The sequence below is a fragment of the Vanellus vanellus genome, assembly GCF_965231255.1.
Source record: "Vanellus vanellus genome assembly, chromosome: 14".
NCBI lineage: Eukaryota > Metazoa > Chordata > Aves > Charadriiformes > Charadriidae > Vanellus > Vanellus vanellus.
The window spans coordinates 5,144,531-5,170,873 of NC_138919.1; the positions used below are offsets into that span (position 1 = coordinate 5,144,531).

Below are 26,343 nucleotides of genomic sequence, written 5' to 3' on the forward strand. Positions count from 1 at the left end.
GGTAATTAATCACTAATCGCCCAACGTGCAGCAAACTAAGGGACAATCCATGAGTCATTTATTGTGGTGTTTTTTTTTTTTTCAAAATAAATGGCACACAGAGCCACGAAGAAACACATCTTGCCTTTCATAGTATTTTTATCGACAGTTTTGCATGTTGTAATAGACTGCAGCAACAAGCAGCTGTAGTTCAATGGAATATGAATATTAAAGAAACAAATGAGAGCAGATTTATAGGCCATTGCTTTTCTGTTATGTCAGTTTTGAGATTACACTGAGCAAATGAACAGTGAAAAATTACTCTTCCATGTGGAGAATGGTGATTAGACTTGTACATTAATTAGAGATTTTTGTTTTCCTTTTCAATGCATTTCAAATGAGAATGTCCTAGAAGTAACGGTTTGTCCAAAATGCAGATTTATTCATCCCTAAACAACAGGGTTTCATACTGACATATATTTTTGTACAATAGTAAGGAAATAATTGTTCTTCTAATTTTAAGATTGTGAATGAAAGAAATAGTCCCAACCGGTCCCTTCTATTTGATGTATATGGCAAATTTCCTTTGAATTCCGCTAATACACAACTAGCTCACCATGGATAATCGTCTCACAGAAGTGACAGGTGAAAAAAATGTGTTTTCAGCTTGCTATTGTTGAACGTCGTGAACTTTCTAAAGATTTTTTTTTTTTAAGAATCCATATATATAATTTAAAAGCCTTTTTATGTTAAAATCTGTAGTAATAGAGCTTAACTCTTACTTGCAGGTTACTTTGGAATGTGTATTTAAATGCAAAGATCTGCACGCATCTGCTTTAAGGCAGTTTTTATAATGCTTTTAAAGAATGCCAAGTAATACCACGTACCACTACTATGGTGAAGGGAAGACTTACTACACAGCATACATGGGGATGAACTCCTGACTCTCCTCCTGAAATCTTAGATAATATCATGTAGATTATTCTGCTTAGCCTTTCTCAGCATGTTACCCATTATATCTCTTTGTTTTTAATTTATTGTCCAGCCCTTCTGAAGTGTTTCCTCAACAGGGATCCTCCTAAACTATGGGAATAATGTAAATGTGTCTCCCTGACTTTCTAACAGTTAAACTCTGTTGCAGTAAATTAGCTACAAACCGATTCAGACATCATGTAGCATTAAAATTCTTCACCATAAGACATTTGACAACTCTTGATGGCGGATGACCTGCTAGTTTGCGCAAAGAAGGAGAGATCGGGAGTGGCGAGAGGTAGATTTGTTCATCCCTTTTGATGGCGCACCTTTCTTGAGGCATATGGCACACTCCTACAAATTCAAACCACAGCACAAATGCAAAGAATAATTGCCCATTAAAATGGCTGTATATTTTTATGGCTTTGATACAAAATCTGCCCCCTGTTGTTCTTTGCATCTGCTGCTCTTCCATCCATCCCAAAGCTTTAAAACTTTAATACACAGTGTATAACCCTTAAGTATTTTTTACCAGGTTATATTCCTCCTTTTGGGAACTCAGACTTTGTCATTGTTCATTCAGCCTTTGTTTTCTAAGGCATATGTTGAGATATGGTGCCTAGAAAGTGCACCTACCTGTCACGGTCATTCAATAAAAAATGAATAAAAGCAATGCTTATATTACATCTTTTGGGAGAAGTTAAGGTTTGATTAAATTTCATCTGTGAACACAAACATTAAGTTCCTCTTCCTTTTCTCATGCTCATATTTGTTTTCTATATAAAATCATTAGTTACCTAAACTTGACTGATACGCTAACGTGAATCCTGTTAATTCCAAAGGCCTTTTTATTTGCTTACGTGTTGCAATTTGCTGGCCAGATTTCATGTCTGAGATATAAACTTGAGTTTGATGAAGGAGATATCCTGACAGTGCTTCCATGTTTACAGAGTGTATCCAGAAGAGAGAAATTTTTGGACAGTACTCATTGTAATAATGCTTTTACTTTTTTATTTTTATTTTATCCCCTTAAATGTAAAAATAGAACAGATAAGATTAAAGAAGGAATCTTGCCAACATGCTGTTCCTAAAAAAATCATTTAGACTGTAGTACAAGATGATTTGTATGCTTTTTTATAATTATAATAAGCAAAACCAAGTACTGCCACAGCATATTTTTTCACACTTCTTTTTTTAATTTGAAAAAGTAAAATTGCAGATCCACTGTAGGTACAGATTATTTTTTTTTTTGTTGCCGTTGTAGTCCCATTCGTATTTGAATGGCTGAATGAATAACTACGGAACTGATGGGGCTCTTGGACGAGAATGTAAATTGTTTCTTTGACTTCATATTTGATTATGTATAGTCCTTAGAAAAGTCTTTTTTTTCTTTAACCTCATATTATCACCTCATATCACCATTGCCTAAATGAAGAAACCTGCCTTTTCTGTATCGCAGATCAGAAGAATTCCAGTCATCAAATTACTTTGATAAATTTAAGGTACTTTTGCTTAGAAGTGGACTCAGATGCTTCCCTGCTGAGAGTCAAACACATTTTCAACCCCTTTATAATAGCATTTTCACTGACTGAGTTTCAGCAGTTTGGCACTGAGGCACTAAGGACGGTTGACCTACAAACTGTAAGTCATTAAAATCTTTACCCCTCCTGGCTAGTATATTCATTACTTTTGGGGCTGGTTAATAGCACTTAATGCTTCCTGATGGGAGAGCCCTTTTCATAAAATTGTTTTTATGAAGTCCATTCTTCAGTTGTGTTCTAATGGTGCCACTTCTGCTGGTTATTTTGGGGTGCGGATATTAAAAAGTTGGTAGCAAAATAAATTCTGTGGTTATTAAATATTCCTAACCATCTGATTTCCCAGTTGGGCTGAAGTAGCTTTTTTTTTTTTTTTTCTGAACTCAAATCTAGGGTGATGTGATCTTTTTGATCATTTTACATCTAATCTTAATCTGTAATATTGCTACCTGGAAATAGAAGGCGTGTTTTCAGATACTCTTATTTTCAGACTGACTCAAGTCAATTTTTTGTGATGGCTCTAATTCTGTTATATATACCCTCTACTGTTAGACCTTACTTGATCGTAAGTCCTTGCAATGTTACTCTTAGTTCTGTATTTCTCAGGCTGTTTCCATCATGTCTTATCCTCTTCCTGGCAGAACTCCAAATCATTGCTCTACCTCCCACTAATTGCTTCTACAAGCTTTTTTAGCATTTTATACTTCATGATTTTATTAAGGAGACAACGCAAGGCAAGCATAGAAAAACAATTAAATTATTTCAGGCTTTTCATTCTAACACATCCTTTGTGTTGCGGAGCCTTTGGAAATGGTAGAAATCACTGTCTTGTCTTAGTATCTCCCATGAATGCTGAGCCTCCATTATGTGTCCTGGATTTGGTAAACTTACTCGTTAAGTGACTCTTCCTGCCATCTCTATCTTCTAGCTTTTTCTCCTCTTTCATAAGAGAAAGCCTGCTTTCTCAGAAAAATGTAGTATTATTTTTTAAAATATTTTATGTACTTTTTCACTTGTTCATTGGTGGGGCCACTCTGCTTTTCCAGTGATATTTCTTTGTAGACAACCATTCGCTGTCGAAGATTTAAGGTCAGTGTCCCTTCTTGTAATTCTTTCCAAGGTATGACCACCATGAAGAATAAAGAGTATTTAGGATAAACGCTCAATTATTGCAAAATATGTATTTTAGTATGTCTGTGTGAAAACTGGATTGAATGGTACAATTCAAAGGAAAAAAATGCTCACAAAGCACTTTAGGTGTTCATGTGTTCGCAGAGGTATATCCTCAGCGTCTCCACACAACTTCTGCACAATTCCAGTTGGTTTCCATTAGACCTATATTTACTCATTTCTTCCAAAAATCAAGAGATAGATCCATTGTTCACACACGCGTGTAAGGTGTGTGGCTGTACAGAGCAATTGGTGCTCCAACAGTATGTTTTACAGCAGAAGGATCGTCTAGGACCCTGAGTGTTTCACTGAAAGATGGCAACTGCTTTAAATATTGCCAAATGTAGATGTTAATGGCAAAGCATTAATTGCTGAACCAGAGCTTAGAGCAGGAGTTTCCAGACTATGCATTGCAAGCCCACAACGTTGTCAGATACCCTACATTGCTTGAGCCTAGACTTTTTTGTATTGATTTGATTTTCTTTACCAGTGCTTCTGGTTTTTCTTGTAAAAGTGTGTTTTCTATCAATATGTAGAGAACTGCAAATGCATACATAAGTGAAGAAGTTGTCCAAACTGCTCCAACTTTGTCAGTCTTCATTAGTTTTTTGTCAGTGGCTTTTAGGTCAGAGAAATGTCTCTTAATCTTGGCAGTTTGAGTGTCCCTACAGAGTATTTATTTATTTATTTATTTATTAAAGCTAGCTACAGAATACCACCCTTCAGTTTTGTCATTTAAAATATTCACCATTCCAGATATCAGTTTTCCTGGCCAGACTCGCCAAGTCCATTTTTCTCCATTTGCTTAAGCAAACTCTTCTTAGCGCTGTTTTGTTGGGTTTGGTTTTATTTATTTGCATGTTTGGTTTTTTTTTTAAAAGGCAGAAATTAACTCTCAAATTGTTGGAGAAACTTACTCCATCTACTAGATGGAAAGGAGTCATTTTTCTAATGCAGGCAGAATGCAGCTAAACGTTACTCTGATAACAAAGATAATCGTACTGGGTTAGATTAGTTCTCCATCTAGTCCAATACCCTGTATTTGGAAAGGAGCAAAAGCTGGATGCCTACAGAAAAGTTGTAAGACTGGAGCTAGCATGCAGGTGTATAGTTCTTTAAGCGTTCTCTTAGCTTTCTACTATTTGAAGTGTTTTAGTAAACCAGAGGTGATGTCTTAACATTGTTGCTGTGCAGGGAAATTGTTCATCCTTTTCAATCATATAAACTTTTAACATCCATAACATCCAGTGGCAGAAATTTCCATGACGGCCTAATTAAAGGTTGTGTGAGGAGCCACTTTTTCCCATATTTTCTCCATTATTCACGATTATGGAGCTTTGTCATGGCTCCCACAGGCGCTCCTTTTCCGTGCTGAAGAGTACTAGCCCACTCCATTGTTTCTCTTACAGAAGTAACAGACGTGATTCAAGTTATGATAAGTGACCATTTAAAATGCATGGTTTGCGCATCTCCTAGTTTACGCCAAGACAGGGAGTCTCCAGCGTGTGGCATTCACAAATACATTCTCTAAGGGACAGAAGTGAACAGGGATGCCGTGATGTCCAGCCCTCGTGTTTGTCTCATGTATTGCTAACTTCCATCTATGACATTTTATTAGAGCATTGCACCTTTTGTTTTTCTGAGTGAGTATGGGGAGACAGTCCACTCTCGCAGGGGAACTGCAGCACAGCCTGTAGAGCTTTTTACTATAATGTTTGTTAATTTTCAGCAGACTGAGGATATAGTCTTTTACATTTTCATATGCACATTGTACTAATTTGTATGCAAGGCTGCTAATGTTTACTTGGAAACAAAAAGGACAAAAGTTACACGGTCTGAGCAGCAGGTCACGATCACTCTATTTATACTGTTCAATAGTCAATGTTGTTGCATATGCAAAAGTACTTACAGTGTCCAAATTTCCAAGTACATGACGTAAATTTTCACTTTGCCCCATAAAAAATGCTTTCCATGACTCCATTTCTTTAAGCCTTCTTAAATGCAGTTGATTGCAAAGTTATCGGCAGTATATGGAGTTCTCAGAGTTCACCATTTTGATTTTGACACATACTTCTTTACAGAAAGAGGAATAAAAATACAGTATTTGCACTTTTTAAAAGACTGTTCTCATTTAATTGCATTGCCGTAGGGTTGTTTTATGTTGGGTCACAGACATGTAAATCTTTGCAGAATTACTGTACAACCTTTTTGTCAGTGAGAAGGACCTAGCAGTAGTAAGGCAGTAATGGACAAGTCACCATAATTACAGTATTTTCCTTCCTGTGTTCAGCCAGAGACATCTACAAGTTGTGAATTTTTCATTTTCTTTTTCAAATTCAAGGCTGCTTTTAAAAATTAATGCTAAAACAGATGAAAGACAAATGTGGGTTGAAATCAGTTCATATTTCAGACTTTAAAAACTTGCTGGTTTACACATCATTACTTCCATTTGCTTGCTTCTTATTAGAGCTTTGCTAAGCAATATTTATTTCTTTTATCTCTTTATACACATACTCAAAAAAATTCAACAAAGTGAAGCACAGCTGAAGTAGCCTGAGTGCCAACAGAGCTGGATTTGATTTTCTCTGTGTTGCTGATGAATTCATTCCAAAAATACCTGTTCTAATATTGGCCAGAAATATATGTACAAAGGAGAAATGAAGTAATGAAGTATTGGTTAAAAAATGGCAGAGAAAGTACAGTGGAAAGTTTCCTTTTTATTTTTCAATTAAAACGTTTATGAAGAGAGAAGTTTTACAGACATTTACAGAAAAAAAACACCCTTTAAGTTGTACTGTATCACTGTTCAATTTCTGATTACAATATTTTAAGTCTCGCATGGAACAGAAATTAATGTTTCCACTTAGTTGCAATGACGATATAAAAGTATCTGTGTTAATGTCTTTTTTATATGTCTAAATTTTTCTATTGGTTCTGAATATTATCTGAATTCATATAGATATTTCCAGACTATGCAACCCTTGACTTTGAAGCAATAATGGGTACTGTTATGAACAAAGTACACCCCTAAAATCTGAGAAAACTCTTGCTTTGTCTTTCTTTCCCTCGGTACACAATTAAGACCCAGTTAATAATCCACTTTTGAACCAAAGTAAAGCTCTATGAGATTGGTAAAATTGCTGGGTAATTTAGGTCACCGAAGGTCACCTGGTCTAAGGTCTCAGCTCCGCTCAAAGCAGGGCTGACTTCTGAAGACAGATCCCATAATGTGATGGAAATGTCTCTGCCATTCTAAGTTTCAGCCTGAACGGGGTGACTTGGACCTTAAGAGTCTGGTGGTAGCAGTGTTGGCTAAACCAGTCAACATTATTTTTAATAACTGGATGTCTTCTAAGAGAATCAGAACCGCCTATGATACTGCCATCTCTGTTCCCAGTTTGCCATCTCCTGCTTGCATACATTTTGTGTAAAAGAGGAGGCCTCTGGTTAAAAGACTAATAATATATTTATATAGCAATGCATCCAGTTCTGGGCAAGCTTTGATATCAAACACTAGATTGATCTGAATGTTTTACATTCCTCTTTTTTTTTTTTTTTTTTTTTTTTTTTTTTTCCCTTCCCAGTGCCAGGATTTCCCTACCCTGCTGCAACTGCAGCTGCTGCCTACAGAGGTGCACACCTAAGAGGCCGAGGTCGCACGGTGTACAACACGTTTCGGGCAGCAGCGCCCCCCCCTCCGATTCCAGCCTACGGCGGGTAAGGAGATCAGCTTCTTTTTACCTGTTCGCATGGCTCTCCCAAGGCTACCAAGTGGTTGTGACTGTGGTGCATGCTGATCGTGTCTCAGCGCAGAAACAGCGCAGCATGCGACCAATCCCAGCGCTGGAAGTGGTGCACCTTGCGCAGAGTATTGAAAAATGACTGTAATTTGTACTGCCACGGTTGGTGGCCTTAAGCATTTCAGATGTCACATATTGTTATGTAAATGCTCTTAGAAACGGAATGCTTTGGAACAGAGAAATTGTTTCAGCTAAAGGTATATTTTTGATGATTGCAAACATCTGGTTATTAAGGAGGTTGGATCGAGTTAACTTCTTTTTCTTCAAATCATCCACTGAAAGTTGTCACTCGACCTGAAGGCTTAGTGATGTGGGTTTTTTTATTATTGTTTTATTGCAGTTTGCTTAGTTTTTCTAGTTGACATCTTTACCACGATAGGAGTCTGGGGTGCTTTTCTCTTACTATTTGCTTAAATAATAACTTAAGATTTCGCTGTCAGTGACCCACATTTACTAAAACCAAGTAGTAAACTAAGGAACAATGGAGAGAAGTTCATAGTAATAATTTGTAGAAACTCAATAGCCTTCTGTTATTTCAGAAAATTTTAATTTCTTTTTTATAGGTATATTTTTGAGGAAAAGAAGGAAGAAACAAACTCTCCTGTAGCTATGTAAATGCTGACACAGGAAGGTTTTGTATGCTGCATGTGATATTTAAGAGCCCTAACATTGTCAAAAGATTTTCAGCTATTAAGAAATTGAGAAGTTTGAAAAATCAGAAAATTCAGCAGATCTCAGGCCAGAATAGGACTTTGTCATAAAAAGTTGAAGTAGATATGCCACCACCTCTCTGTGGAGCAACTAGATCTTTCTGAGAAAAGGTCAGGAATGGTTTGCAAAGTCTGTGAGTGAAGGTGATCTCTCTCTCTCTCCCCGCTCTCACTAAAATCCTGTTCAGCAGCTCGTCTGCTCTCACTGTGGGTGTCCCCTTGGAAGGGAGCTTGCAGCACAAGAGCCTGTCCTCCTACTTTGTTATGGCAGAAGATGGGTGCCCTTCAGTAGTTGCCTCAGTTTCTCACGAGGGCTGTGTTCTATTAAGCCAGAAGGCATGTCTTTTTCTAGAAAAAGTTTGCTAATCTAGTCAATCGGTCATTGAGCTAGATTTTCAGGGCTATTGAAGACAAACACTTTGGCCATTCCTTCACTTTTGGGCAGTTATCACCTCAGAGAAGTAAGATGTTCTGGAAATGATTATAAAAATGATGCCTGTCATGGTTTGAGGTTATTTTGTAAAAGTGGTGTTTGGGTTTTTTTTTTTTGGTGGTTTGTGTAGTTTAATAAGCAAAATAACATTAATTTAATAAGCAAAGCCGTATTACCACTACTGGAGGAAGACACCATGATTTTTGTAGATTGCCTGAGTTACCTTTGGACAAGGATGGTGTCCCACTGAAGTTAATCCTACTGTTGCACAGACTCTCATTTGTACATGGCAACGATGGGGACAAGTTTAGAATTTTATTAAAAAATAAATTCTTAAATTTTAACATAGCGTGCAATATGTAGTGAGATAACAACGTGGGTTATTACCAGTTTCATGATGTCACAAGCATAATACCGTAGTTTAATACAAAGTCATAAAGTTATACAAGAAAATATATACCAGCTACGTGTGATCCAATTTGTGAATTGGATAATACTTTTTTTGTTATATTTGCAAAAGCAGTAAATACTTTCAGACCAGTAAGTAACTTAAATTTGCTTTAGTTTAAGGGGCCACATGTGGGTGCTCTGTGTGTGTATGTGTGTGTTACGTAAGTTTTTATAGTTTAGTTAGTACTGTGACTCAGCAGGAAGAATTAAATCTCCAAGTGTAACACATATATCTTCTCATGTAATTGTACTGCTGACTTCCAGCACCTGTAGGTAGTAAGTTAGATGTATAAGTGCTGTGAACTCCTGCTGTAAGTTAATGCAGAAGTTTTGTACTGCAGTCAGGTTCAGCAGTGTTTCGGAACTTGGTTCCAAGAGGTCAGCTCAGCGTTCATACATTCTTCTGCAGGGTGGTTTGACAGTTGGCGTGGACATCTCTCGCCTATTACCTTCACGACCTGTCCTTAAAGCTGACTTCAGAGGGAGCCATGCATTACATCATTAAGAAGTCACATCTTATTGTTCTGATGACTTCCGGCTGTCTGGTAATCTAGGGCTCACCTTGCCAGTCAGAGTTTGACTCTGCAAAATTTTTCAATTAGTAAGCTTTGTCTTAATTTAGATAGGTCTTAGTTCAGATAATAGTCAGGTTTAATTTTCTCCATCCACCTATGCTTCACAATAAGGCACTGCTTTCTGATGCACAAAACAAATTTCCAACTTCTGTAATTCATAGATCAGTGCAGAGATAATACATATCTCTGTTGCACTGATCCACAGTTGGATTAATAAAGCTTTATTCTGAAATAATTGCTTTGGCCTAGCATATTAGATCTTGTGCTCGTAACGTCACTGATACAGTAGCACAATTTGGAGTTTCTTTGCAGTGCTTTGTTCTGTGCTTCACCCATTCTGTACGCTGACCTATTAAAGAAGCAAAAAAGAATTTTCATCAGAAAAAATCCTTAATCAATGAAAGTAAACTACAAAAATGCGATTTTCGGTCACAATGGGAGTAGGAGTCAAGGAAAATTACAGAGATAATAAAGAGATCACAGAGAATGAATCAACTTACAGAAGGAAGCAAACAACTTGGAATATCATTTGTTGATAAGAAAAATGGAAAAAGCTTTGAATGCTATTTGCAATTCATTTAGTAGCAATTTCCCTTTTTTCACTCAAGGAAGGAGCCCAGCCTTAGAGCCAAGGAAAGAGTTTCAAAAGAAAATATTTTCAATCATTAAAAAAAAAGACATTGATTTTGTATACTGACAGATATAATCTCACTTATAAATTTACATTAAATTCCAGCAATGTTTAGTTAGAAAAATAGTACTTTTCTTTTGAAAAAGAAGTAAAATGGAAAGCTGAAGTTTGAAATGAACTTTTAAATTTTGTTTTACTTCATTAACCTTAGAAAGCTTATTACTGAAATATAATACTTGATCTGAAATAATTTTCTTCACACTTACTTGTATATATTACAAAGTTTTGGAACTGAAACCGAATCATTTTGCTTTACATTTGGAAATCAACTGTAAAGCTAAGAACATGTGTTTCTTAGACTAGTCCGACGTGTTCATCTCGGCAGCACTGCCTCAGGATTCCCTGCTCTGTAGCAAACACCTTCTTTCTATTCCATCTCCCTTGAATCTGTAGTTGCTCTTGTTCGTGGGTGTCCTGTTGGATACTGACTGTGACCTTTTCTTAGAAACTGCTTATCAACAAAGTTAAGAAATGGCGATGAGTGCCGGGTTGTAAGGAAATCTAGAAGACCTTGTGGTCATTGGGTAGAATGAGGAGTGACTGAGGGACTTGGGGTTGTTTCGTCTGAAGAAAAAAAGGCTGAGGGGAGACCTTATCACTCTCTACAGCTACCTGAAAGGAGAGTGTAGAGAAGTGGGCATTGGTCTCTTCTCACAAGTTACAACTGATAGGACAAGAGGAAATGGCATCAGGTTGTGCCAGGGGAGGTTTAGGTTAGATATTAGGAAAAACTTCTACACTGAAAGGGTTATCAAAGACTGGAAGAGGCTGTCCAGGGAAGCAGTTGAATCACCACCCTTGGATATATTTAAAAAGCTGACTAGATATGGTGCTCAGGGACACAGTTTAGAAGTGGGCCTGGTCGAGGTAGATAATGGTTGGACTTGATGATCTTAAAGGTCTTTTCCAGCCATAACGATTCTATGATTATATGAAGTTAGTGTGATTCATATGGAAAGCTCTTACCTGCTGTGCCTCACAGTTACTGGGAAACAGCAAACATGGCACGCTTCACTCTGTCTGAGGAAAATTGTTGATTATAGCTGTGTTTAAGGCCATTGTTTTCTTATAAGTCAAACAGCAGCACACATGCTTTAAAGTGTGTCATTTAAAAATGAAATCAGTGTTCGTGAGATACATAGCACTACATAAATATTTAAGGAATCCTTTACTTGCAAGTGAGGCCTTTCACTAATTCCTTGAGATAGCATCTTATTTATTAGTTCATGGAAAATGCTTCATTTTTAGCATCTGTGGCATCATTTTTAATGCCTTGAATTCCTACAATGCGCAGCTTACTCATAACTTGGTGTGTACAATTCATTTATGTACCATAAAAACCTACTGAAACTGAAATGAGGGATTAAAGCTTCATTTGTGTGAGAAAACTGAACGCTGAAAGTGCTGAAATTTAAAGAATTTGGAGATCTACATTGCATGGAGAGCTTAGCTTCAGCACTATGCTGCAGGAGGAGGAGAAGCAAGAGATGGTCGTGTTGTGGATGGCATGAGAGGTGCACGGAGATCAGAGCCTGTCAGTACAGGAGGATGTAGCTGTGGAGCTATGAGCTATAGCCCACTTATCTCAGGGGGCTCTGCAGAAACTTCACAGCAAGATCGGCGACTTGGTTGAGGAGACAAGCAGTTACTATTTTAAGCTGACCAAATTCCTTGCATACCTTCTTTCTTGGGACAGCTTCCATGTGGGAGGATTTGAGCTCGCTGCTTCTTTGACCTTTCTTACAGGCTTCTCTCTGGGTATTAGTGTTTTCACGGAATCGTGGAGTTTCAGAGTTGGAAGGGACCTCTAGAGATCATCTAGTCCAACTCCCCTGCTAAAGCAGGATTGCCCAGAGCACATTACTCAGGACTGCATCCAGGCGGGTCTTGAAAATCTCCAGGGAAGGGGACTCCACAACCTCCCTGGGCAGCCTGTGCCAGTGCTCTGTCACCCTCACCGTAAAGAAGCTTTTCCGTGTATTTGAACAGAACTTCCTGTGTTCTAACTTGTGCCCATTGCCCCTCGTCCTGTCACTTGGAACCATTGAAAAGAGCCTGGCTCCATCCTCCTTCAACCCACCCTTTAGATACTTGTATGCCATGATAAGGTCTCCCCTCAGCCTTCTCTTCTCCAGGCTAAAGAGTCCCAGCTCTCTCAGCCTTTCCTCATAAGGGAGATGCTCCAGTTCCGCAATCATCTTAGTTGCCCTTCGCTGGACTCGCTCCAGTAGTTCCCTTTCCATCTTGAACTGGGGAGCCCAGAACTGGACACAGTATTCCAGCTGTGGCCTCACCAGTGCAGAGTAGAGGGGCAGAATGACCTCTTTCAACCTACTGGCCACACTCTTCCCTATGCAGCCCAGGATTCCATTGGCCTTTTTGGCAACAAGGGCACATTGCTGGGTCATGGATAATTTACTGTCTACCAGGACCCCCAGATCCTTCTCCTCAGAACTACTTCCCAGCAGGTCCACCCCTAACATATACTGGTGCTACATACTTTGTGCAGTATAATTTTTAAATGGAAAAAAAAAAAAAAAAGACATAAATATAAAAAAAAAAAAGTCTTTTAGGCTTTAGCTGTACCTTTCTAGGATTCTCTATTTAATTGACCAAGTCCCTACTAATGGTGTAAGAAATGTCCTAATAAAGCAGAAACTACTAGTAAAGGTGCTCTTACGACAGATACTGGGTGCAGTTGGCAGTACTTACGTTGCCAAAAGAAAGGACAAAGAAGCCGTTTTTGTTGTCTTTGGCGAACTACTGAAAGCAGGGGATCTGATTTTCATGCCTGTAATTGCTTTTGAACTCTGCAGCAACGAGTGCCTCAGCGTTTTGTTTTTGAAAATCATTCGCCAAATAGTGAATATGATGTTCCATCTTTATACTGCTGTCAAGAAAAGCCAGTGTCTCTGTGAATCTGGTAGCATAGCAGATGTTAGTAATAGATAGCAGTATTAGTAAAACTAATGAGAAGCCCTTCTATTCCAGCATCATTTGCCTCAAGTTCTTCGCAAGTTTAGCGTGTGATGACTCTGTCTTCACATTTCCCCTGCACTCCTTCCAGTTCTGATGAAGCTAACAGAAAATTAGCTTTCAGTCCGTATCTCCACTTCTGGTGTCTTTCCTGGGAAAAGAGTGATAGCAATATGCTTTTTTCTCTTTGAAAAGAATAATAATAATAATAATAAAAAAAACCCCCAACCCTAAATAAAATTGTGAAGTTGGGTAGGGTGGAGGAGAAGTAACAGAGTCTATTCAGAAACTGTTCCCTCTTGTGAAAATAATTGTTCTGAAGTGCTACGTTCTAACTGATTCAAAATGAAGCTTTGTTTTCCAGCACCTTATTCTGAGTTTAAGAAAGAAGGATAATAATTATAAGCTACTATGTCTACTACCGTGGTTATGGCTTTTTCCAATACGTTTCTTTGGGGTCACGGAAACTTCCTCTTACTTTGGATTCTGTGCTTTGTATATATGTGCAATTGTTAGAACAAAAAATGTGTTTTCCCAGCGCATAGTGATTTATATCTTCCAGCTTTATTCTCTGCAGAAATGCCCTCAATTAATTTTCCAAAGCAGATAATATAACTTGTTCATGGTAGCACGTGTTGAAACTGGGAAGACAAGAACCTGGAATTAGAGAACGTTCTTAAAAGTTGAAGCAGCCTCATACAAGAGTTTCAGTTCAATATTTACAACAGTGGAAGTTGTGTTATTAGAGTGGTGAAAGGTATTATTTTAATCCTCAGTCTTTTCTTTGGTTTGTTTTGAATAAGGTTGTAGTTGCGTCTCTTGTATTAATTGTTTCATGGAGACTTCATATAAAAGGTTTCATATAAAAGGTGGTTTCCAAGACCAAAACCAGGAAAACGTGTAGGACAGTGAAGGCAACCCTACCAGCAATCAGGAAACTTCTGTTTCTCAGGTGCTTTCTCTTAGTTGTGATGGAGGCGAAATAGCAAACTATAACCACGATTCCTACTGCAATGAATGAAATCATGATTGTAATGCCTCTTTGTTACGCTGAATCAATCACTCCACGCACTTAATCTGCCTTAAGTTATTTATGTTAACTTGTGCAGATTGTGTGTGTGGCTGAGGGCCATATATACTCAGCTGCTATGAAGTTACTGAACTAAGGTTTGTGCAGTCAAGAACTGTCTTCTTATGTCATTGATAGATTATTCAACCCAATCCTTTTGAAAGATGAGGATAGAAAAATGATAATGAAGACAGATGTAGTCCTTCCAGGATATTAGAAAGGTGGAATCTAAACTAGTAAAGAGTTTATCTTAATATAGTTACAGAAAATGATTATAAGACACAGAGAATAAAATAAAGCAGCTAAAACTATGCAAAGCAGATGTATAATAGTTGGTGAGAAAACAGTTTCATATTTATAGAAAAATAATTTCAGGAAATGATTGCCACATGTGATGTTATTTAGATGCACGTTTTCTTATTAAATCAAGATTTGGCTCGTCTCTGAGTTTTCCTTAGCAGAATAAGATCGTAAAATACAACTGAATAGATCCCCCAAATTTGTTGTTCTTATTTTAATGCCTCCGGGTAGTGCATTAACATATCATCCATTCCTGCGTGAAGTAATTCAGATGTCAGTAACATGGCTATTTCCAGACCCTGTGTTGGTTTAAAAGGAAGTCAAGATTTATCTGTCTGCCAAGACAATTTTTGGAATATGAAGTGTAAAAGGAGCTGTGGCGAGACTGGTCCCTGTGTGATACATTCAGTCTCTTCCCATGCTTGAGACTTATCATCTGTTTTCTGCCTACAGCTTCAGCGAGAGAAAAGGGGGTGATAAGACAAGCAAATTACCCTTTGGAAAATTATATACTGCAGGAAGGAAAAGCACAAGAGCAAAACATAGCTCTTGGTGGTTTACACTTTGTCCTTCTGATGAAGGGCACTGTTAGAAAATACATTTGACTCCACTGGTAAGATTCATTCACAGGAGTCAACAAATGACAAGGACAGTGAATACAGAAAATATTCTCTGAAAAATCTATGAAAGTGTGAAGAATTACCTTTTTTCATACTTCAAAAGAAGCAGAAGGTTTTATATTTAACATCACTTCCGTACTACAAGACCATATGGAGGAGATAAGATAAAATCAGCTGATATCTTTTCATAGTGCATGTCCTGCTTGGGAGTGTTATAGTCGTTTGTCTGATTCTGTCACTTCTTAATACTAATGAGGTTTAATGATGGAGTCACGCATTCATGTCTCATTTGAGTGTTAGGTACTTCCTTCGGTATCATATTTATCAAGCAGTTGCGTATTTAGGATTAAAAATAAGTTTCTGTCTGTACACGACTGAGCATTATTTGTAAAAGGAAGGCCTAGGTGAATGCAGTAACCTGTCCAAGACTGCAACCAGCTGCACTTGGGAATTCAAAATATAGCAGCCCCTATTCATCTTGTGACATCGTCACTGTCTATCCACAGATCAGCAAGAGAAGGAAGAAAAAAGGTCCCCTTTCCGATGCACTTTCTCTCAAAAGCATCGTTTGCTGAATAGTAATGTTTAATAACAATAGAAAGTTATTTCTATTCTACTTCCCTCCTTCATTCCCAACTCCTCCACCTCTTCCCAGCGCGAGTGGCACAGGGGTGTGAGGAACTGAGGGTTGTGGGTCTCCGCCTTCACTAGACTTTGTGTCGTTTGTGTATCATCTCATAAAACTCCTTCCCTGTTGTTCACTATTGTGTACTTCTACCTCACCGTCATGTGGAGTGTTTTATTTCTTACATGCAAACAGATATGGGAAAACATGTCATGTTTTAAAATAATTAGAATATCAAAACCAAACCGAAGGTACACTACACTGTAAATAGCAAGCGCTCTGAAAGCTACTGATGTAGACCAGGCTTGGCAGATTTTGCTCTGCAGACATAATAAATAGAAAAATACACGAGTAAAGGTCTGACCTTGCTGAAGCAAATGGCAGACACTCTGATTTAAGTGGAGCCGAGTTTTCACACATTATTATTCCATAGCAAACTTTTATCATCAGAGTGGTTTTATCAATGTGGTTTGTGTGCATGTATGCATATTTATGATTTCTCAAGTGATTCTGACTTAGACACATGCCAGCTCAGCCCTGTGGGTTTTGGTCATTGACCTCAATAGATCAGTTATATTTCTGACACGAAAATTCTTGTTGGAATTGTAAAACAGCTTAGGCTAGCAACTTCCTAATAGCTATTATTCCCAGATAATAGTATTTCTAAACTGAAAATATTGTTGCAAAACCCCTATTGTGTGCTCTCATATTTAGCTCTTGAAACAGCTTGTGTTGATTCTGATATTGGAAATACCCATTTTAAGTTGCAGAATTGCCAAACGGATGTAAAACTGCAGGACTTACATAATGTGTGTAATTGGTAGGCCACTGTTGTATAGTTCCAGTTTTATTTAGTGTAATCATTTAAACCATCTTTGTCATACTGTGTCATTTCTCCGGAAGGGTTTAGAATCTAAAAGTTGAACTATTTACACTCATTATTTATCTTAGCTGAAATGCAGCAGTCTCTGGGTAAATTGTTAACAGTGATGTAACAGTACTACATTTTTTCAGATAAGAAGTAGTAATGTATCCAGCCAAAACTGCAGGGGGGCTCAGAACCATTGCCATGTTAGCCGAAGCTGTAAAACGATAAAGTAAGGAAGGTTAATACTTTTTTTTTTTTTTTTTTTAAAAAAAGAATACCATCATTACATTCTTAACAGACCTGTTGTCGCTAGCGGAAAAGTGTATCGAGCCAACAATGCAGTACATAGAAATACTCTCATCTCTGCATACATTGAGGTATTGAGATTTGACCCAATGGGTAGAATACCACCAGGATAATTATTTCACACATTCCTCTTACCATATAAACTTATGCTGTGATTTGTTTTCCATCTAAGTAATGCAGCTACTGCTTTGTTTCAGAGGGTTGACATGATTGCAGGACAAGAAAGTAATAGTTCGAGAGATAGCATTTTGTTAATGTATTTAAACTGATCGTAGGATTGGCCCACTGATTTTTTTTTTTTTATAGAAAAAAATGCGACCAATATGTGTTTTCTTAAAAAAAGAAGAAAAACACCTCCTCAAACCTTTTCAAAAGTATTTTCCAATCTTGCCATGCTTTGCCTCTCTTTGACTAAGCATTTGGCATACTTTATAAGATGTTGGATTCAGTACAGTTTCACTTCTGATAATTACTACCAACCTCCTTAACCAATGTGAAGAGTGCCTTCCTTCCCCCCTCCCTCTGTTCTTGTGACAAGACTAACCTCCGCTGTGCAGGGGTTGGTGGCATTTGCATGTGGAAATGCACTAATATGGATGTTTTTCTTTGTGTGTGCATCCTTGCAGTGTTGTATACCAGGATGGATTTTATGGTGCAGACATTTATGTAAGTATTCATTGATGTGCATGCTGTCCTTGTACATTACCAGAGTCATTCTTTTTACAAGTTTGCTGCCTAGCTTGACTCTGTTTTGTCTATTTACCATCCCTTGCCTGTCAGAAAGAATTGAGAAGAATATCTCTCACATTGGAAGACCTTTCTGTTCATTACATCTATCATTGTTCAGTGGAGCTGAATTAACTCTTCAATCAAATGCTGAATGAATGCAAAAAGATGTGAAAAATGTCTATGCGTATGTGGAGGGGTGTCTCCCTTCAAAATTGAAGTTCAAAGAAAAAATAAAAAGAAAGCAAGAACATACTTCCGCAATCCCCAAAAGCTGGTTTTGAAAAAATCAAGACAAGCTTAGTATTATTAATACCAGAAATATGAAAATACTTTATGGGGAGATAGAGATTTCCCAAATTCAGGCAACATTGGGTACACACAAGTGCCACAGTGATAGTAGAGCTTCATTACATTGTAAGTTTAAGATACGGCTATCTATTGTCTGTAATCTGAGTAGACTTCCGTCTGCTCTTTTAAAATCCACTTATTTCAATTTAAACAAAATGGGCAGAGACTGCTTATGATGTAAGAAGTGGTTATATTTGTTAGTAAGAATTTATAGCCCTGGATCCATCATTACCTACCTCACCTCATTGGTCAGCAATTGCCTTTCAAATAATATTTTTTATAGTTTCTTACCAATACCAAAGTTTTTACCTTGAATATATACAAAGAGGCTACTTACGTCTAAGTATGCAAGAAGTTTTGGGTGGTTGAGGCTGAATTTCACTATTCTGAAGTAGTTAATTCTTCTACCCTATGTGTAGATGTAAAATATTTTACTGATATTCCAGTAATCTTTCACATTTTGATAAAGCAATCTGGTCCGAATTTACAGGTATCTTCTCTATTTCACTAGACAACTTTCTCTAACCTACTTGTACTTCTGTTGTACTGTCTCTTTTGAGATTCAAAGAGATGGATGAGTTGAAATTGGTATGAATATTAAAAATTCAATAGGTAGTGCTAGAAAACATTCCTTGTGTTCATTACCAGCAATCTTTTAGAACTATGTCCAAGGGAACAGATTTTTTAAAAAGAAGTTTCATATAAAGAAGGAAAACAATTTGAATTTATGGATCAAGTAGGTTTCGTTTTTCTGATGGAGGTAGAAAGAAGCTGATACCTATCTGAAAATTAATTTGTGTAGATTAAAAATATATTTAAAATAAATTAGCGTGGGTTAAAATTCTCTCCCCATGTACTTATGTACTTAGTGATGTTATCAGTAACATATTGTTTACAACACATGAGAATCACCCAAAGGCTTACTCAAGTGTAGTATGCTGCTCTAATCTCACCTAAACACATTGCTGCTGAATTTTTGAGCTATATAGGATAGACGGTACAGTGTGGAATTTCTTCAAGTGTGGTTTCTAATTTTCATATTTCTTCAAACTGTCAAAAGAACATGACAATCATTTTGCTCAGTTTACCAACCCGAAAATCTGAAAGGCAACAAGATATCTTTCTCAGGATTGCTTAATGTGATAGTAGAGGTGGGAACTAAATGTTAATGTAACAGTTCATAATTTTGGAAGCCAATGCTGCTGAAAAACAGGAATATCTCCTTTGGTGATTGACAATATTATTTTTAGGTGGCCTTACACCCTCTCACAGACTTGAACATTGTGTTCCCAATCGGGAACTGATTTCAATGAGGAAGATACTGAAGAAATTACTGATTTCTAGTATAGCCGTAGTTTTGTTGTTTGGAATAGTCACGTGCATTAGAAAGTGGAATAACTACTGGTGCATTGGTTTTTACTCAGTTGCAGCCTTGTATTTCTGATTGCATTTCTTCGTTCTCTTAATGCAGCAGAATGTTTACCTTTACAGCAGTTGACAGAATTAAAACACTCTTCTGGAACTTTGATTTTTTTTTTTTATTTTTATCATGTACAAAGCTTCTTATTTTATTATTCATTTTTCTTCACATTTGATCATTCTTGCATATAAAACATTTTGCAGGGGACGGAGAGAGAGATAGAGAGAACTGGCATAAATCAAAAGAAACCTTACAATTCACAGTGCATTAGTTCTTAGAGTATTAGTTTGCAGCGGACCAAGTTATTTATTAAATCCCAATTGATTACGACATAGTTCTACTCAGCTTTTCGTTTTAAGTGCAGAGCTGAAGCTTTGTGAAAGAACAAATGCTTTGTGGAAAAAAAAAAGGAGGAAAAAAAATTAAACAATATAGGTTTTAATAGTAGATTGGAGAGAAAGGAACCTTAAAAATACCACATAAAGCAAAACCAAAGGAACTGAGTACTGAAAAGCCAGACCAAAAATATGCATTAACAAGTATATCAGAGTGGGTTTCATTCTGATATGATTACATAGAGTATCAACAGTAGTATGGACCGTGCTGATCTTTCCATAACTAGCTATCCATGTAGCTTTGATGGCTAGATTTTGTGGAAGGGAAGGAGGGAAGACACAGAAAGATACTGGTTGGGTGAAAACTGCAGAGTGAACCAAGAACAGCAAATAGCCAGAGTTGCTTAATACTAATCAGAGGAATAGCAGAGAATAGGAATATAAAAATAGGTGAAAGTACAGTCTAAAATGATTCCAGACGTAATGTAATATATTCTATATTTCATATAATTCTATATGGAATGTAATAATGCTTCTGAAATAGCTGAGCTATTGAATTCCTTTTTAAATGTGCCTCTGAGTAGGAAAAATAAAGGAGATGATTAGGAAGTAAGGAAGACCTTTTAAAATTAAGTATTGATTCACTAAGAGAAAAAGTCATTAAAAGAGAATTAAGGTTGCCTGCCAGCAAATACAGAAGTTCCTAGATGAAGACTGACACCTGTGAAAATAAGAAAATACGCTCCACAAAATGAAGCAAAAATAGTAACAGACACAGAAGTATGCAGTTAGAATAATAGCTCTTTGCTGCTGCTCTGCTTTATCTTAAATCTGTTACTTTTTACCATTGCCATAAACAATGTTTTCAGAACATGTCAGTCTTCAATTCACACCTAAACCATGGGAAGGCTAAGAAATACGAGAAACTTCCAAACTCTGCCGTCATCAGGTTCAGAAGGCCCTTGGGAATACAGTTTAACCATGTACGTTGGTCAGTCTTATTGTTCACAGCAAGACTTTCTAACCCGGTCTCAGGATTCTGGACCTGTGATACTGCAACTGGTGAGAGTCCACAACAACATATAAGTACATAGGTTTAAGATATTATTTTTTCAAGCTACCAATCAAGAATAAGAATGCTTTTGTGATCAGGGGTATGGAACAAGATTATCAATAGCTACCGCCATTACCTTGAGCTCGAAGGTAGGACGGTATTGAGGATTGAGCATGTATTTACTTCCCAAGGAAAAAGCAGATGTAATTATCTAAGCAACATTCCCTTGATAATAGGTAGAAGTCCATCGATGCAATCAGATACCCTGGAAGGCGCTGTTCTAATGTGAAAAGCAAGGACGTGCAATTAGCACTGAAGTCTTTCTTTTAAGTACCAAAGATTTTTGTGTTTTGTAAATGGAAGGATGTGCCATTTCCTGTGATTCACAGAAACAGAACGAGAAGTGGAGAAATTATTTTTCCAAGGGCAAACGAATCCCCAAGGAGCAGTGGGTTGTTCCTCCTAGTGGTCTATGTGCTGGAACACTCCATGATATCTTTTTAAAAGTTTTGAGATGTAGTGATGAAACGTCTTTTCACCACTGCGATCTTTATTTGTGATATATGTGGTACATTCAAAAAATGCTAGATCCGTCCTTGTGGTTGTTTTGTTGGAATTAATACAGATGGCGTCAGTTTGGATATATTACCAAGAGCTTCTCTGAGGCAACAGCTACCTCTGAGAACACAATATAGAAATAACATGAACCTTTTACATAGGCCTGTTCCAGAAGTTGAGCCAGCATGAAGAGGCGTTGCATATTTCATTTTTAATTCCCCTAGTCGAAGTTTTACTCCGTGAGCAGCACAAATACTGTTTAAACCTCATGTAAGTGAAGGAAGAGTACATGACGACTACTACTTTCTATATTCTGCAGGGCTGGGTATAATTCATGCGTTTTTAATCCCATTCCTCTATTTGTAGCTAATAAGGTAGGTATAATTCTCAACACTAGAAAAGGTTTTGAGCCTTGATTAATTTATGTTCACAGAATACTTTGAGATCCTGGAGTGAAAGGAAGCATAGGAAGTAAAAATTGAGGAAAAATAATTCTCAACGTTTACATAGAATATGAAATACGTTATTAATAGGGAAACTAACCAAAAAAATACTGATCGTTTAGAGTCACTTAGTTTCTCTGTATATACAATAATCACTGTCAGTACATCTGAGATCAAGACAAAAAAGTAACTTAGGTATTTTAGGAGGAGGTGCACACATGTGTATGTGGTTTTGTAATCTATAGATGTGTGTTTGTATAACTCATTTTTGTGGAAATTCTTACTATAGATATACAGACTTCATTTAAAAATTCAGACGCATTTGATTTTCTGTTCATTTCCATTTAATCATATCTTATCTAAAAATTCTGTGATTTCTTTCTAAAATTAAAGATTAAGATTTGTCTATAACAATGGGCTACTGATCTTTGATGGATCCCACTGCTCTTTTTCAATTTGTCTGAGCCACAGAGATGTATAAAACATTGAAAGGAAAATTGTAATGAATGGCTTTGGGGAATTTGTCTAAATTCCTTCCTTACAGCTTTCTTTCCATCCTTCTTTCCTGACTCATTCAAATCATTACATTTCTGTTTCTTTATAGAGCAGTATTGCAAGAGCCTGTGTATGGCAATAAGTTACCACAGGTATGACATACTGTCTGATGGAAAAAACTCATTATGCTGAATGTAGACTCTTGTGAAATCATACTAATAAGTAATTATGTGAGAAAACAGATTCTCTGTGTATTAAATGAGAAGAATAGTCTACCAGTTGCATTTTATTTTCCATATTCTATCACAAAACCACAGATATTCTTCATATCCCATGAAATACGATAGTCACTGTTGTGTATCCTGTTCAGTATTTTATGCCGGTGAGATATATCTCTATATTTGGACTGCGAGTGTATTGACTCTATACTTAATTTTTTAAGACAACGTAAGCTGCTGTAGCATTGTGTGATTCTTTTGGAAGTAGCAAATATGGAAGCACAGATAAGGCAGTAGACACTTTTCATTATTTTGGCTGAATTTATTATTTCAGCTGAATTTTCAAAATAATAATTTACAGCATAACAGTCAGGGACTTTCAGATTGAACATACAGCGTGAGGGGAAAAAAAAGCATTCCTAAAACATTTCCAAACACAGGAACTGAAAATTGTTATCTGTTATTATTTAAATATTACATAATTTTGTTCTAAATATTTTATTTTGCAATATATTCTAATGTATGAAGATAAATATTTAATATATTTCTCAAGAGATGTATATGTAGTGAATATTACTTGTGTATTCTTCATCTAAGATGAAGAATAGAGAAAAATTGTAAAGTAGAACTTGTCACAGAAGTTTAGAGTTCAGCGGTTTGAATCAGATTCCCATCCTGATTCCCAATATAAAGTGTACCTTCAAGTCTTTTGTTGCTGCAATGACAAATCATCTGAAGTAATTGTAGTAAAACAGTAAGAAAGCAGTACCGCACCAAAACTGCAGAACACAAACCCTATAAAAATAATTTGCTTAAGGATGTTTTTGTGTGTAGTTATATGATAGCTTATATTAAAAATAAGAAATCATGACATGGGCTGGTAGGGAATTAGGATTTTTCTGATAACCAAATGCATCCTGCATTTTAGTTCTTCAAAGAATTCAGGCAAATTCAGGAACTTTGACCTCTTTTTATTTTTATTGCTTTAGGCTCAGTCTTTCCAGGATGCTCACAAATGTCATACCGATTGTTGAACCCAAAGCATCTTAATAACGTTCAGAGTTCAGCTTCATTTTTCAGCAGCAATTCATTGATGAAAGCAAATCAAAATGTGAGCATAAAAGGAATGTAGCTCTTGTATTAAGGGAGCAAGAAAGGGTCTGTCTTCACAGGCTGACCAACTTTCAGCGGTAGTTAAATAAAGGAAAGCAAACCAATCCTCACAGAGCCTACCATCCGCAGATTTAAGACCGGCCGGTATGAGAACAGTCTGTCTCGGTTTTGTCTGATTAAGAGCAGTGAAACGTTGATACTTCTTATGGTGGCCCAGTCTTAATTCGGTCCCGCGGTGGGAGTCATCGTGTGCCTAGTTGGATCGAAAGGAAGTGGCTCTCTCATTTAAATACAGGGTTTTGGAAACGGACTACAGGACAAGCGAAGGAGTCATACATGTGGCGAGCAGACTCATGCCATACTGCAGAATGGCCGGCAGTCTGCCACATGTTTTCGGGACTGGATCAGGAAAACAAGTTTAATATCTTCTTTATACTTTTACCATTTCTACTCCCACTCAGCACTCAGGGGAAAAAAAGAAAAGAAAAAAAAAAAAGGGAGGGGGGGAGGGGGGGGGTAAGCTGCAACATTTCGCACTCAAAACCAGGAGGGGAGAACAGATAAATTTGTATAATCTCACCTTTCTGCTGGTGGCAGAAGCCAGACCAAGTGTGCAGCTTGCATTATCATCTCTCAGCCTCCCTGTTTACTGCTCGGTTTGCACTTGGTGACATTACTCGACATCTGACTGCCTGTACGCACATACCTGCCAGCAATATGTGCCTAGGATACATTTTTGACAGTAATAGCCTTCTATTGGTTTATAAAAACCAAATGATCTGAAATGAGAAAGTGTTTCGTCTCAGCGGTTCTGTGGTAGCAGGGAGGAGCAGCTTGCTGCCAGGGAGGGGGCGCAGAGTACTTTGAGACCCCCTGTGTTGTCCCAGGGGTTGTGTGACACAACTGCTGCTGGCAGGGAGGTGAATGTATTATCCTCTGTGTGAGCACTTGAAAAAAATCGGAAAGAATGTGCTTCACGTAAGTTGACAATTCAAAGCCTGGAGTTTCTAATGAGCTGTCAGTATATGTAAAACATATGTTTATTCTTAGGGTGATGTGGCATTGTCAGCTGAATGATTGATTCCCGAAACCAACCTGGTGCAAATCTTCAAACCAACAAAGGTTTACACGTTAGGGATGAAAGCGATTCTGCCAAGCAGTAGAAGGGGAAATAGCTTGTAAAAGTAGTTGAAATTGCTTTTCTGAGAAGAGTGAACTTTTATTTGTAAAATCAAAATAGATGCCCCACAAAAGTTCGTGTAGTAAATATGTAGTACTGTTACAGTAAAGGTTGACACGTCATAGCCTGTTCTTCATGTTCAGCGTAATATCTTGTGTGAATGCAGCCTTCCAAAACCAAAAACAAACAAAAAAACCAAAGAAAAAAAATCAATCCATTAAAGCAAACGTGCGAGCAAAAGAGTGAATTTTATTCAAAGCTGAGTGATGTGATACTTGCTTATTCAAGTCTTTGTTAAGGTGGGGGAAGGTGGGAAAGGAAATACAAAAGTCCCCCGTCCCAGGGGATTATGGGGTGGTGAATTCTAATTGGGACATAAATCGTGTTTGTGTTATCTGTGGAGACTGGCCTGTTTGTTAATTGGCATGCTGAGATCATTTTGAAATGGTTGATATAACACCGTGGTCCATTGAACAGGAAGCTCTGCTGTTTTCACAGTTTGATAATCAATGCATCACTGCACACAATTCCTTTCAAATGTGTGTTTGTTTGTCCTGTTTGCTTAATTGAACAGCTGCAATTACTGTTACATACAACTGAATGTTAATTCACGGAAGAAGAGAATTTTGCTTCTTCATTATAATTTTATGTATAAATTGGAAGCGTATGTAGCATTAAGTGTTAATTGAGCGCACAAATTCATAGGTTTAATCAACCAGACATGATAAATCCTATTTTATACCAAAACGAATTGATTATTAGCTGAGTTTTTCTTTTAAGTTCAGCATTGCTGTATTCATGTACGTACACCTCATCCGTAAGAACAATTGCTACTTGAAAACTTGTGGAAGAATACAGTGGCTTCTTGTAAAAAAACCCCTCATGTTGACGAATACAGTTCATTGCTTTCTCCTGATCTCTGGGACAAATCTTAACAAGTACAAGTTTGGGGTGCTATGTTCTGCTTAACGATTCACTGCAATATTTGCTGTGCATTTAACCCCTTAACTGATCTTCCAGCATGACAGTCCTCTTTCAGGTGTTGCTAAATTTTGCAAAATGTTTTTTAAGGTGCTGTAGCAATCCAGTTAGAGCGTGAGTTTGTGTTTCAGGGTGGTTATGCTGCCTACCGGTATGCCCAGCCTGCCACTGCCACTGCAGCTGCCTACAGTGACAGGTAAGACCTCATTTACTGCTAATAAATATTTGACCAGTGGAAGTTGAAGATGATTCTATCAATTTGCCTTGTTAAAGTCTCATAACTGTCTTGTTGCTCTGCAGATAATTGTGATATCTAAAGCAGGCTGTTTTATTATAATCCATGAATAGCCGTAAATTGAGAGATTTCAGGCCTTAATTGAGAATCAA

The 26,343-nt window shown here is 37.3% G+C and overlaps 1 protein-coding gene across 10 annotated transcripts in view; it reads left to right on the forward strand.

The window, feature by feature from the left end:
* Positions 1-26,343, forward strand: part of RBFOX1 (RNA binding fox-1 homolog 1) — a gene marked incomplete at both ends in the record, with an annotated part of 1,320,957 nt that overhangs the window by 1,265,728 nt on the left and 28,886 nt on the right. For 7 of the 10 annotated variants that reach the window (XM_082490611.1, XM_082490609.1, XM_082490612.1 and 4 more), the window contains 3 exons: positions 7,244-7,376; positions 17,709-17,748; positions 26,088-26,152. In XM_082490611.1, the coding sequence (XP_082346737.1) occupies positions 7,244-7,376; positions 17,709-17,748; positions 26,088-26,152 (238 nt within the window). Of the gene's footprint in view, positions 1-7,243; positions 7,377-17,708; positions 17,749-22,573; positions 22,617-26,087; positions 26,153-26,343 lie in introns of all 10 variants that reach the window. The other 3 variants (XM_082490613.1, XM_082490617.1, XM_082490618.1) reach the window with 1 other exon arrangement.